At 41.5% G+C, this 14343-nt stretch overlaps 1 protein-coding gene across 1 annotated transcript; it reads right to left on the bottom strand.

Annotated features, from left to right (window-relative positions):
• Positions 1-711: 711 nt before the first annotated feature.
• On the bottom strand, positions 712-14143 carry LOC104167465 (protein kinase C theta type-like; the record flags this gene model as incomplete). Its single annotated transcript, XM_009707727.1, has 9 exons — positions 14040-14143; positions 12780-12905; positions 7219-7418; positions 5369-5429; positions 3507-3669; positions 2877-2908; positions 2696-2781; positions 1519-1648; positions 712-821 (listed from the first exon to the last, which is right to left on the bottom strand). Coding segments are annotated over exons 2-9 (900 nt in total), but the record flags the coding sequence as incomplete, so codon positions are not given.
• Positions 14144-14343: the final 200 nt, after the last annotated feature.

Genomic DNA, 14343 nt, shown 5'->3' with positions numbered 1-14343 from the left:
TTTTCCTTCTTTTAGTTCAATTTTCTGTGTTCACACAATGTTGTTTATATGACAGTAGTATCTAGATCCTCTCCCCAAGGCCCCGGCCTCTTCATGAGAGTCCCTGCTCTAGGAGTTTCATTCCAAACAGATCAGAGATTCAGAGGAGAAATTACTAAGTCACAAGCACAGAATGAGGTAGTGACAGCAAAATGACCCAAATCAAGTTGCTTTCACTCTGATTTGGATCCTGTTACACAAGCTCAGTTACGAACTTAATGTAACTACAACTGTACCAAATCAGAGCACGAGTCCATCCAGGTCGTGTCTGCAACAGAGGTCAAGCAGACACCAGGTAAAGATACAAGAAGAGTGCAGGCACGCAAAACCTTCTCAGAATATTCTCCCTACCTTCAGAAATAAGCAGCTCAGAGATTTCCCAATTCAACAGCAGTGCTTTTCTGTTAACAGAATTAATCATTCTGCTATTTCTGAATGGATTTCTCTTCTATGAACACTGAAGATTGTCAATTGAACTCATGAAAACTTTTGGCCACCACAAAGTGCTGAGATGAGCTTAACCACCCAATCCATGAAGGACTCATTTCCTATTCTTTACTTTGAAGTTGCTATCCACAGTGCTCCACTCAATGCCCTTATTTCTTGCACTGAAACAAACATTAAACAATTGATCCTTCTTTCTCCAGGTCACTCAAGGCTTAAAGTATTTACCTGCTGAGTACTCTCTATCATTGCCAGAGCTTCAGCCATTAGTTTCTGGTTAACTCCACAAAGGTTTGCTACTTTTGTCTGGCACTTGTGATGGACGTTCATGCCACATGCTGAAAGAAGGAACAAGAGGTGTCAGAACAACAAAGGATAGTGAAGTTGTAGAGGGTTTGACATCAGGTTGATCAGCAACATGTGCTGCTGTTGGACAAGGAAAGAGATCAGCCCTGTAAACAGCTCAAAACCTGGGCACCATTTATGTCTCATGAGATGGCACTCAGGTCATTTTTTGCTCCTCTATGGAGACCAAGTTTTTTTATGTCTTCTTCTGGGCAAAAGGTTGCATTTCCATATGCATCAGCCTTTGCAGCTACAGGCTGCCAAAACTCTAGAGTCTATCATCTCAAAGAGAAACCGTAATCACAGAACAGGATCTCCCTCATGGTATTATGAAGATGGTGAAGTGTCTTGAGTCTGTCTGATGGTGGAAACAGAGCATGAAAGCTGATACTAGAAGTGATTTTGGAAGAACAGCAGTGTCACTGAGATGTTCTTTGCTGCTTTGGGAAGCAACTCTTCAGCCTTGTGGACAACATATCTTTCCGTATACTGACCGTTGTCATCCTCCTTGAAGAATGATCCTCCTTGAAGGATGGTCCCCTTGACCACTCCTTCACCACCCCAGATGCCATCTGATATAGATCTTGTAGGGAAGTGTGATAAATGAGATTTGGCTCTTCAGATTGCAACCCTCTAAAGACAACAGCCCACTCCCACATTCAGCTCATGCCACGTACATCAGGGACTCACCATCACACTTTAGTCCTTGCCGTGCAAGGCCCCAGAGGAGCGTGCCACAGTGCTCACAGAAAGTCGGGCTCTTGTAGTTGTAGACTTTGAAGCGGTGAGGCATGTCAATCTTGAACCGCCCTTTATGGAACTGCAAGAGAAAAGCCGTGTTGGCAATTCACTCCTCTCCACCTCAGCTCTGCATGGAAAATCAAATTGTACTACAGAAGATGGGATATCTACTGCCCTTTTGTCCTTGGGTATGACCAGCAAGAAGAAACTATCTATAACTATCATTCAGATATACAAAGCCAAATTTTGGTACATAATAACTGCAACTCAGTGGGAATTGGGTTAATTTCATCCCTGGGCTTGATTTGTCTGAACAGAAAGCTGCTTGCATCTCAGCTATGCACCTAGACTCCTTGAATGCTAAATGGAAAAACAGTGGGTGGTACATCAAAATTATTCATCCCATTCTGAAATGGATGTCTACATTTGTTGTCATGAGTCACTCCTTGGAAGAGCCTATTTTTCTTCTTTTAGTACATAGGGAGTCAAAGGTGATGACAAAGTTGGATACATCTACCCTGGAGATGTCAGAAGACAAGTAAGATGGATCTCATCTCTAAAGACTGTAGAAGGAGAACAGGAGCCAGGGTGGGACTGGAAGCAAATAGAAGCTGTGGGACACAATTAAAGAAAAGGGAATAGCCCTATCAAGAGTTTAAGTTCCACTTTAGCCTACCAAAATAGAAGGTTTATAATAAACAGATATGAGAAAAATAAAACAAACAATAGTGGAGATGCTAGATCTTCCACTGACTGCTTGGAAATCTCACATAACACAGAGTGGGATGTTACAGTACTGCTCTGAAAATTCAGTGTGATGTTTTGCCTAAGATTGGATCGTGAAGAATTTAATCCAATGTATTTCCACCTCATGTCCACGACTCCCCCCTGAGCTATATTTCATACATTAGAAAAACATCAGTCCTGATTCAGCAACTGCTGCATTTGAGTAAATGACAAATAGAAAGTAATGAAACCTCTGGGAACGTAAAAAACAAAGGGCACAGAGCAGATCACAACCTTTACTTCAGTAGCACGTTTTGCTTCATCAGAAGTTGTTTTACAGAGATGTAGGAGAGATGTGATAACATTCAAGTTTTTTTAAAAGCAGCCAAGTACTACATACCATTGTTTCTCTGCTATTGATTGCTGATCCTGTACACTTGGCTATTACTTTATCAATGCACTTCTTATGAATGGCAGCATTACATTCTGAAAGAACAAGTGTGTCATGGTGTTGATAAAAAAATTCCTTAAGAAGGGATCAAGTAAATAATGATAGTACCAAAATCCAAAAAGTTTCTTACGTCTGCATTGATAGCCTTGTTTATTCAGACCCCTGAAATAAACAGAAAAATGATTAATTCTGAATTGTCTGAAAGCCTTGACAGAAGAAAGGAGACTAACATTTATAAAAGAAACAGAATAAAACAGCTTTACTTTTTATCAGTCTTTATAGAGCTTCTCTAATTTAAGTATTTTCATTCAGTCTAACTGTGGAGTGATTCTCTGTGGTTTTCATAGACTTTTCAGCACATATTCACATTCTGAATTTCACAATATCCAAATAGCAAACTGACCTGATGAGAAATGTCTGTGCATTTGGCCAAAGACAAAAGTATTTATAAGAAATAAACTAAAAAATGAAAAGAATTTTCACAGTTGGAATTACAACTGTGAGCCACATCCTTGAAGTGATGCAATAACTCTACATGTAAGATGTCAAGGGTCTCATCCTGCTGCCTTACTCACAGGAGCACCAAAGAATCATAGAATCATTTAGGTTGGAAAAGACCATTAAGACCATTAAATCCAACCGTTAACATAACATTGCCAAGTTCACCGCTAAACTATGTCCCTAAGCGAGCGCTATGTCTACACAAGAACTGGTCCCTAAGGTTAAAAGGAGAAAAAAGCATAGATCTATTTTCATTTACCATACAAACTCATGACAGACAGAGCAGAAGGTGGGTTGTGGAAAGAAGGTGGCTGTGAACTCGTGACACTTGACGTTATGGATTTTGGCCTGTTTGATGGCTCCCCTGCGCTGGTGCAAGGAGAAGAAGCCTTCAGTCTCACAGTCAGCCAGGTCCTTTGCATCTGGGGGGAAAGGAAACAGATTTATTAGGATACTCCGTCATGATCAGGCGCGCTGAGAAAATGCAGCTGCCAAAATACTAAGTGGATGGAGCTGATGATTCATTAATAGGAATGAATATTTTTAAGAAATATCATTTTCTGAAATCAACACAAGGCTTGTTTGGATTTTTTTATCTACCAGTCCTACAAGGACACTAAAATGACTTTAAACTTGGGATTCTGAGCTCCCTTGAATATTCATAATGCTGCTTTTGAAATGTAGACCAGAAATTTCCCAAGGAAAGATAATTTGCAGTTAAACATAAGATTCTAACTTTGTATAGCACTGAAGAACCACGCCCTATAAAAGATGAAATTACATAAGAAATAATAATTATCTATATATGCACACAAACACACATATGTATACATATATATGTGCGTATTTAATGGGATCCTTCACGTGTGCATGTACGTGTATGAGTAAGCATGTACGTATGTTCCTAGGATATTCTTTTTCTTGATATTTTTCCATGCCAACAATTTGCTGTTTGCTGCGTCCATGCCATTCACAGTTCACATTTAAACCTTCTAGAACAGTAAACAAACCAATTCTGACTACACATGCATATACACCTGTGCACTTATATACATGCTTGTGTCCACAAATCTAGATATGCACACCAGATCTCACTCTCAACCTCTGTTTTGTTTTACTCATGCATTACACAGCAAGTTACATAGGTATTCTGTGGAAACTGGCCCCCTGTGTGATCTGATGCTGATCTTGCTATTTGTCATAGAAACACAGCTTGCGTTTTTTATGCTTTGACCTCTCTGATATAACATACAAAGAGGCAGCAATAGTCTATTCTATATCAAAGGTAGGAATGGATGAAGAAAATATCAGTGTGGATATGCTATTAGGTGCTTTCAGTACTTCTATGTTTTTGTAAATGGAAGGTCCTTTCAGATATCTACACCTTACAGCTTCACCCCACACCTGAAGGTGTGAGAATTTTGGCATCGGACAGGAGCATAAGACTGAGTATTTGGATTTTCTTCTCAAAGCAAAATGCATTTCACATGGACATTCAACTTTGCAGGTAGGATTTGGTTCCCAGTGAAGACAGGCAAAGGACGGTGTGTCCCCTCTCCGGGGTGACTAAGCTGCGTCCACGCCCCTGGAAGTCTAGCTGGAGCAGGCCATGGAGCCCAGTCAATGTCTCGGCTCACCTTGCAGCAGAAACCTGCATTTGACCAGATGAATCACTCTCTAGGCTTTTTTCCTGTTTTGCCTAGTTTGCTCTTGATCTTAAAAGCCCAACTAACAAGTATATTTAGGTGTTGTCAAGCGTAAATTGTATCTCAGCACTATAATGCACACCACAGCACGTTACATGCGGACATGCAAGTAGAAAGATTTCAAAGGGAGCTGGCTCCTTATGAATCTATTCTGTCTTGCTTAGCGTAATGAGAAAATCTACCATTTTAGTGGTAAAGTGGCCAAAAGACCTGCCTTGCAAATCACAGAGGAACAGTCCATCTTCATCCCCACCATACAATAAAAATTGCTTTTCTGGAGCGTTCATTTCAAACTGTTATGATAGTTCCTATGAATAAATCAGTAATAACATAGGCACTGCTTTCAGTGAAGACACCATGTCTGCCCCACATAACCAGAAATCACATCTATCAATTAACAAGCAAAAGCACTTGCCACTTATTTCCAGGAAGTATCTTGCATTCATCAGCATTCGCCCTTGAGGTTTCAGTTCTAGCTGGTTGAGATAAATGAAAAACAAGAAAAAAAAAATCAGTGCAATCATTAAACAGTCATTCAAAGAAGCAACAATCATTTCAGATGACTCAAGCTATCTGCTTTTCCCAGTGGGAATCGATGAATGCCAATGAACGCTAATTTTTGGGTTGCTCATTCCCGTGTGGGGCAACAAGGCAAGGTAGGAGTATCTGTAGAGAGAGAAGGTTAGATCATGTCTTATCGAACATTTGGAGCAGCATGACAGAAGAGATAATTGTCACTAAACCACAGAAGCTGTAGGCAGGTTTTTAGACATCAGATCAGGACCAGTGCTATCTATAGAGAAAACTTCTTGTTCCCAGTGGATCCTGCAAGGGGGAAGTGTGAGTACCTCAAAAAAAACAGCCAACTTCAGACAGGTACTTAAAAGATGCTGAAATCTTTTAGACACTTGGTTCTGCAAGTCTAACTTCCATTGTAGTCAATGTGAGTGATGCTACAAGCTTACTCAGGCATTTTTGGGGCCTTCCCACTGGACCTGGAAATTCCCACCTATCTGAACCTCCATCCATCCAAGACCTACATTCAAGGATTTCTTCAGCGTGAGAACCACAAGAGTGCCTTCCCTGCCCACCTCCAGGGCAGCCTGAGCAAGGTTACCTCTCTGCCTTCCAGGTGAAACAGTGCCCTTGCACAGAAAAGTGAGAAAAATGCTATTCTCTCTCCTTATGACCCTTGCAGGATAAGATATCTGGGAGCACCCTCCCCAGGTTGTAACTTGTATTGGGGAGTGGGTGGAAAGAAGATCTCAGGAGCTGCTACCAGGCTAGGACACAACAGGACCAGGGTCTCCCAACTCCACTTGACCTCGGGTCTGTTACTCTTGCTGCAAGCAAGCAGCACCCCAGACTATGTGGCCCTTCTCCTCCTCACCAGGCTACTGCCTCCCATGGCTTTGAAGCCCGGGATTGGAGTCATGCTGAGCAGAGCCTTTTGGTTTTCCATTCAGTCCCTAAGTATCTCAATTCCTTCAAAGTTATGTCTTAAATGTGCAAACATCTACTGAACCTTGCTCTTCGGTCTGTTAAGTGACCAAGGCCTTTGACTTTTCTGTTCTCTGCTTAACCCAAGCAGCTTAGCCTGAGAACTAGCATGAGAAATAATAATAATAAAAAAATTCCAGGAAATCAGTTTCTCTTCAAATGTCTTCCCACTTTATTGTTATTCATGGCATGGCTACTGAATACTCCATGTTAAAGGCTATTATCAAGAACTTTCTTGCTTGGTCTACCATGGCACACAACCTTACATTTAGCATCCTTATGAAGACTGTTACTTCAAATTCACTCCACTATAACTCCAGTGATTTTAAAGGAGTTCCTCCAACATAATTCTGAAACTACGCAGCTCTGAATCAGTCACTTGACATTAAATTAAATTTTTACAGCTGTTTCCCTAGAGCACATAAAATAATTCACTCGCATTACCATTTGTCCCCAGTGGGTTTCCTAAGCAAGGATTAATACATGGGCATGGCTCACCTAAACCAGAATCCTTGCTAACAGAGGGTATACCGTTCAATATAACAGCAGCAGGTAATATAAATGTGCCATGCTCTTGTTTTCTGACATGCATGGAAGTCTTTCCTTCAAGTCATACCCAAGTAGACTCAAAACATTATTCGTTGGATGGCAGCCAGTTCCTGCTGTTCTGCTGATTACAATCACAGCCTGGTAATGACACAAGGCATTCCCTTACCCCACAGCAGCTCCCCATCACATCCTCCAAGAGCAGATAATGATGCTCACCCATATCTCTGTCTTCCCATTGCTCTTTTTGCACCTTTCTGCCAGCACCTTGAGTTCCACCGTGGTCTCTGAAACCATTTCGGCACTTTTGTCCTTGACGACGATGTGCATGACCCTGCCGTTGTTGATATGGGCATCGAACGTGCTGTTCCAGGGTGGGTACATGGTGGGTTTCTTCTGCACATACACTTGGCCGTTTTCTGTCAACAAGAAGTGGTTTGGGTTGACTGAACTTGCTTTTCATCTGCACTAAGGCCGCCACTCTACAGTCCTTGAGACAGATCTGTGTTATTTACTCACTTCAAGGTCTCTCTCCTGGCACAGCATATAACAGACCATGTTAGAGTGTCTTAGGAAGTTACTATGCAAAGTGAAACCTAGAATGGGATTAACCTCTCTTAACTTTAGGTGTCTACAATGTGTATGCCCCTATCTGAGCTGTCTGAACATTGGTTCCATTGAGAGCCAGTGAAGAGAATATAATCAATATAAACCAATAGAGTTAGGGTATGTTCATTTGACCAAATACAGACATTCACCTTAGAAAGATAATTTCCACCCTTGGCTCCATTAACTCTGCTGAGTAGACCTCAACTGTAGGCTCCTACACCATGGATACCCACTTATGATCCGGTGAATCTCACCACAGATAACCAGCTACATGTATCGTCGGTCCCATGGCAAAATGAAACAAGTTTTCTTCAGTCCCCCAAAAAGCTGGGTGCACTTTATGACTAAGGTTCAGCTGGAGTGCATGTCCAGTTAGTTGCTACATCTCAGCTAACTCAGGGATGTTAATGCAGACGTGCAACCACATCCACAGCGATGCAGAATTTTCAACCTAGCAAACTTTTCCTGTACTTCTTCCTTATGTGTTAATTCCTGTTCTTTCACAACAAACACATCTTAAAATGGTGATGGGTAAAAAATGAGTATCTTTGAGGCTTAGCATTAGTTTGTAGAGTCATCTCTAGTTAGTTCTCTCTGAAGAGAGTCTCAGCCAGTTTTATTTATTTTATACAGTTCATTTTATTTCATATAGCCCTGTAAAAGGCTTGGACACTTACTCAAGGTAAATTCTATTTCACAGTTACCCTCTGCAAATTTTCAACCCATCAAATGCCAAAGCTGGAGGAATGAGAGAATAAAAAGCAGTCGTGCGAGCAGCAGACCTGTGACTACTGTCTCCTAAAGACCCTGCTCCTATTTCCAATAATCCCAGCCTTTCCCTCATCTCACCCAGCTGGAAAAGCACATGCAGCTGATAGCCTGGAGCATGACATGTGCTGGAGAACATCTTTCACTAGATGGGAGGACTAATTCAGGTTTCTTCCCTCTGCTCAGCTTTGATTTACACAGGCAGGAACTCCAGGATTTCTGAAGCTTGTACCACACCTTCAGGATGGATTAAAACTGGTAAACAAGCACCAAAGTTATTGGAGGCAGGAGAGAAGGAGAAAAAAGGAAACAGTCATTCCCGATTGTGTAATATTCATCTCAGGAAATGAGAGAATGTTTACTGGGGAGAGAGCACATATCAGGGCTATGCAGTTATAACAAAAATCTCCCTTCACCGCCACGTACACTAGAGAAATGACCGTCAGAGCCACTACCTAAACTACACTCACTAGATAGATTTAGGTTGAGAAAGTAGCTTCCAGAGAAGAGGCATGCAGGATCCTGCAACCAATATTGACTTGCTGAAATCTCATTCCATGACCCAGCATCTGGCTCACACAAAGTAGTTTTGCACTTGTTTCAATCACATAAACTTGGTTTAAGTTGCAGTACGCTCTGACCATCAGCACTGGTCTGTCTCACAAAACTGATGGAGATCACTCTTGCAGCTTAAAACTACTTCTCAACTTTGTCTTGCCTGGTATGACAAGCAGTTGTGCAGCCAAATTTTAGGCTCAAATTCAGTTTCCCCAAAGTTTAGATCATCTCAATCTAAGGTGAATCCATCTCTACCAGTTAAGTGGGGTTGACTTTTTACGTATGCAGATTCAGGCAATCATATACTTAGTTCATTATCTGCAGGCTTCATTCATCCCCATCACGCTGGCAAATATATATTCAACACATTCTTTCAACAAAAGCAGACAAAATGAGACATAAAAATGAGACTTAAACTTCCTGACATCACAGAGGACAGAAGTCTCAGTAAGGAACATTATTTCTTTGCTACAGCAGTGAAACTCCACGGATGTGAAACAGCACTTGCAAAACAAGCGCTTTCGTTTGCATTGCACTCCAAAAAACCAGGCTTAAATAAACAAACCCTGGAATGTGAATGAACTGGCCACTATAGGGGATCAGACAGTCACCCCCGGTGAATCCCCGCTGACGTTTGTGGAATTCTGCCAGGGATTAACCTAACCCTGGGTTCCTGAAAAATAAAATAGCATCTGTCTTTCCTGGGCAGCAGTTTCCACTGTAGCTGGGAGCACTTTTTTCTGGAGGCTTGTTGAGTTCAAACACGGAGCGAGATCTTTAACGAAGCAAATGTCACCAAGACAGGTGGTAAAATGGCACCGGGCCAGATGGCTTGTGAAGGCAGAAGCCATTTTTAAAGGGTAGATTTTTTTATACCTCAGAGGCACCTATGGTTTCTGAAACGTTTTGCCATGAGTAATAAATTGCTATAACACTTCTAACTGTGTGGAGGTGTGGGGTTTTTTGTTTGTTTGTTTGTTTGTTTTTTAAGATTATATTGTAAAATATCAGGGCCCCTTTTACAAAATGACCAAGCGGAAAAAACAAAAAGGCTGCCCAAAATCTTTCCTAAGCTTCTGAAATTCTCTAGGGTGGCCTTGTTGTGACATCGCTGTGTCCACAGATGATGTGCATTACTCCCAGACCCCTGGGAATCTCTGTCCCAATGACTTATTCATCATGGCTGGTTGACAAGGGACAGTCTTTCGCATCAAACCAAAGTCAGAGTCAGACTCCCTTTTTTTGGGAACCAAATACATTTATCATCTACCACTGCTCTGTTTTCAAGAAAAAACAAACCAAAACAAAACAAACCCACACCCTCACACTTTGCTATTGCTAAACACAGTATATATCTGATCCATAATAAGACATTGTAAAAGTCAGAGCAGAATCATCTACCAAACCGGTTCCAGCACAGAGCTTGCACGGGTTTGGGACTGGATTTCTTCTGGATTCAACTCTGGGTTTAGGCACATCCTGCCCTGCATTTGGCACTCACTGGTATATAACAACCATTTGCCCTGAAGAAATCTTAATGGCAGTGTGTCAGAGCACAAGGCTGGGAATCAGCGTTGTTTGCATCTCTTACCAGCCATGCAGCTGATCCACTCCTGCTCCTTGGACATGCCATTTTAGCAAAAATTTATATCACAGGACATCAATATATTTTTTTTTTAATCCCATTACCATTGAGTAGCAAGTGTTTTGTGAAACCAGGGAGCTGGAGAGCAAACTATGACCAAAAGAATTTACAAAGCAGGGATGCAGCTATTTCAAATATATTCAGCTAATGTTTGTCCTGAGACCTTGATTGCCTTTTGCCTTCTCTAAGCCTGTTTGAGCATGACAGCTCCTCAGGATGGTCATGTTGAGAGCATTTGTGGCATTTAGAGTCGGGGTCATCTCACTGAATGTCAGATGTGTACCTCTGAGTGGACTGCCTAAACTGTCCTTAGCGTCAGTGGAGGGCGCTGGGCTTTTCTAGGACGTGATTCATCAGATCCATTATGGATGTATTCCTCAAGATGAGAAGAATCCCACCACGGAAATTCCCATTTGTTCCCCTGGGCTATAATGCAAGGGTAGCTGACTTGCTCAGATATCAATATGCTTGCAGAAGACTGGAATTATAGGGGAAACGGATCCCACCATGACCTCATCTTGTCTTAGTCACCTTAAGGTAAAGTTAACCATCTACACATGTAAACATCCTCCACCCACAGCAGATTAATACCTCCCAAGCGTGGTTCAACCCACCCTAAGAGGGGAGTCTGAGGTGGATCAGCCTCAGGAGGTCCCTGCTGCTATCACTGACATGACCAGGAGTCCCTCTGACTGCCCCACCGTGCTCCGAGCAATCGTTAGATGAATGCAATTACACCCCGGTAAAGAGAAATCGCCTAATAGCAGGATGTAATTTTTCCTATGTTCAGTCCTCACTACTGGAGAAAAGTTCCCCCAAATGCGCTTTTTTATTGGTTTTTGGTAGAAGTATTATTACTATTACTATTATCATTATTATTATTACTATTATTATTGACTCTTAGGAGCACAAAAATGATATCCCTTAGTTAGTACTTTTCTGTGTTTGTTAAATTCCAGAGAATGCTTTCACTCTGTGTAAGATAAATAAATACAGGTCTGTTCTGACCAAATTGATTTTATGCACTTCTGAACTGACAGAGACTTCAATTTGAGTTACGACTTTCAAAGACCTCATTAAAACAAACAGCCAAGCCCTGAACAGAGCTGAAATAGGATGTATTTTCAGTAAAAAGTGAGATCTTAGGGATATCTTGTCATGCAGTATTTTATTTCATTTTGAATTTACCAGTCATCACATCTTCCATAATCATTTAAAGTATCATTTAAGCCAAGCCAAAGTTCAATGTGATAAATGCTGACTCTTAAAAAACAATCGAACAAACAAACAAAGAAAAAACCCCCAGTAAAACACTGAATTATTTCAAAATTCTATTTTTTTTTTTTTAAAAAACTACTTTAACATCATCTGGACATTAGAGTTACGGGGATTCTCAAGGTATAAAAAGGGATTTCTGAGTTAATTTTTTTATAGAATCACAGCAGTCAAGTTAGGAATTTATTGATGTTTTAAGATAAATAACAGCCAATACGAGGAATTCCCTAACTCTGAAGGTCTTGATCTTCATCATTCTTGAAAAGCAGAACTGAAGAACTTTTCATCCTCTCACTGGGACTATCTTCATGCATAAGACATATAAGAAGTGTTTTCCCAGTGAGGACTCATCAGTGTTGTTCAATCAGGAGAAGTGTGCAACAATCCATATATTCAGACACAGAAAACAGCTTAGCAGGAGGTTTCACTTTCAAACATTTTACATAGCACAGCAATTAGGCAGAGAAATTAACTCTCTCTGCAAAGACTGGGGCTGTTTGAGAGCTGGTTTTTTAAATGATGGAAGTTGCCGGGACTGTCAGTTCCTCAAAAAAATATAATAAACAAAGACAGCCCTCCCAGGGTATTTTATCTGTCTGGAGTCCCACTGACAAACCAGCAACTGCTCATAGAAAAGTGAAACCGAATACAGCTCATCTCATCTGCTCTGTCACATGCTGGGACCTGCAATTCAGTTGATAATAACCTCAAATTGAAGACATAGATTTGTTGGGCACCATCTTAAAATCAGATTGTCTTGCAGTTCATGCCAAACCCAAACTTGCACTATGCTGAGACCCAAAAAACGCTTCACAAACCCTTATAAAGATTTACCAATGTGCTTCCTACACACCAGAAATGACACAGTAAGGCACACACATGTCTTATAAAAGCTCACACGCATATTTAACACCGCCCCACTTACCTGACTCCACGGCTTCTTTAACCATCACAGCACAGTAAGGGTTAATCACCTCCCCCTGGGATGGCAGGTAAGGGCCACTGTCATAGTTGGATAAACCAATACGCAGAAAGGGAGACATGACAAGTCCTGTGTCAAACAAAAGACAGGCGATATTTGGGAAGAGTCTAAAAATTCCCTTGGTTTTAACCAGCCCGTTATCTCTGTCAGACAGGGGTACGCTGGCCGTTAGTTATCCATCCAACTGGAGGCTCTCTGACTTCCTCCACTGTCTAGCAAGATGACGGACTGACCAAGCGCTGCCTAACGTGTGTAAGGTAGCGTAACTCAGCTGTCAGCTTAACTGCGTAGCTGAACTCATCGCAGAGCTGGAAAGACCCGCAACAGCAGCTTTGAGTACTGATGAATTGACGCCAGCTGTCAGGAACAAGAATGACAATACACAGAAGCCAAATGGGGACTTTCTTGGCTGGGATAACCTTTGCTGTAATTTGTGTTGTGTCATGCATTCAAGAACCCGAAGGCTATGAGAATAGAAAGGGTTTCGGGAATACAAGGCTGTTGGAAGCCTGCAAACTGAACATGAAACCGTGAAATAACTGCATACTATTTATAGACAGTATGGAAATGATCTCGGGCATTCAACTGCCTGGGTGCTGACCCATATTCATACGTGAAGCTATAAAGAGAAAATACAGCTCATATGAACCACACTGTGTAGAGAGTGGAGAAAAAAAAAATATCTCAGGATAATTTTAAGCAGTTGAAAACAAAAACATATAGAATCAAGATGCCAGGAAACACAACAAAGCCTTTGGGTTGGTCTTCTCTGTAGACTCTTTCAGAGTTTCCAGAAAGAAGATTTAGTGAAACCAGAAATTATTAACTGCTGTAGCTGGTGCCCACCTGGGCTCAAGGACTGGCATTTATCACCCAACTTTTGTGTCAACCTCTGAACTTGTCATTCCTGGGTCCTCTTCTAGTCAATGGGGAGCAAGAGGCACTTTGAATTTAGCTGCAGATATCTATGACTTGGACCACCAAAGTTAAAAGACATGAGTCCTATCACCAGCTGTTACTTGTCAAATGTACTGACAACAATATATTGTTCAACTACAACAGCAAAAAGTTGAATGACTTGTGGTGTGGGATGCAGCCCAAGTCTCTTCTTTTTGCACCCAAAATTCTCTATCCCAAGGGCAGCTTCTCTAGCCTTACACGGAAGAAGAGCCAGATTCTTTGCTGGGAATGGCATTGTCTTACCTGTAAATGGTATTTTCCTGACAGACAAGTTCAGTCTCTGGCAAGAGGGGATTCTTTTTTCATCACAGTTGCAGACAACATGAAAAGGATTTTCTCTGCTGATAGAATGAGGATAACTGCTCCTCTGGCTGGGCTGACTTTAAAACTTGGATTGTCTGTTCAAGGAGACAGGAGGCAAGACCATCAAGGAGAGAGGACAACTTGAGAAACCAATACATAGCCTCGAGTGTCTTCTCTCTTACCCAGCAGTGTGGAGCGATGGGTTTCCATCAGCCCCTTGTGCAAAAGTCTAGGGTGACAGCAA

This window comes from Cariama cristata, unplaced genomic scaffold, assembly GCF_000690535.1.
Source record: "Cariama cristata isolate BGI_N322 unplaced genomic scaffold, ASM69053v1 scaffold31540, whole genome shotgun sequence".
Lineage (NCBI taxonomy): Eukaryota > Metazoa > Chordata > Aves > Cariamiformes > Cariamidae > Cariama > Cariama cristata.
The sequence above is the reverse complement of the archived record's forward strand: the minus strand, read 5'-3'. Positions and strand labels throughout refer to the sequence as shown.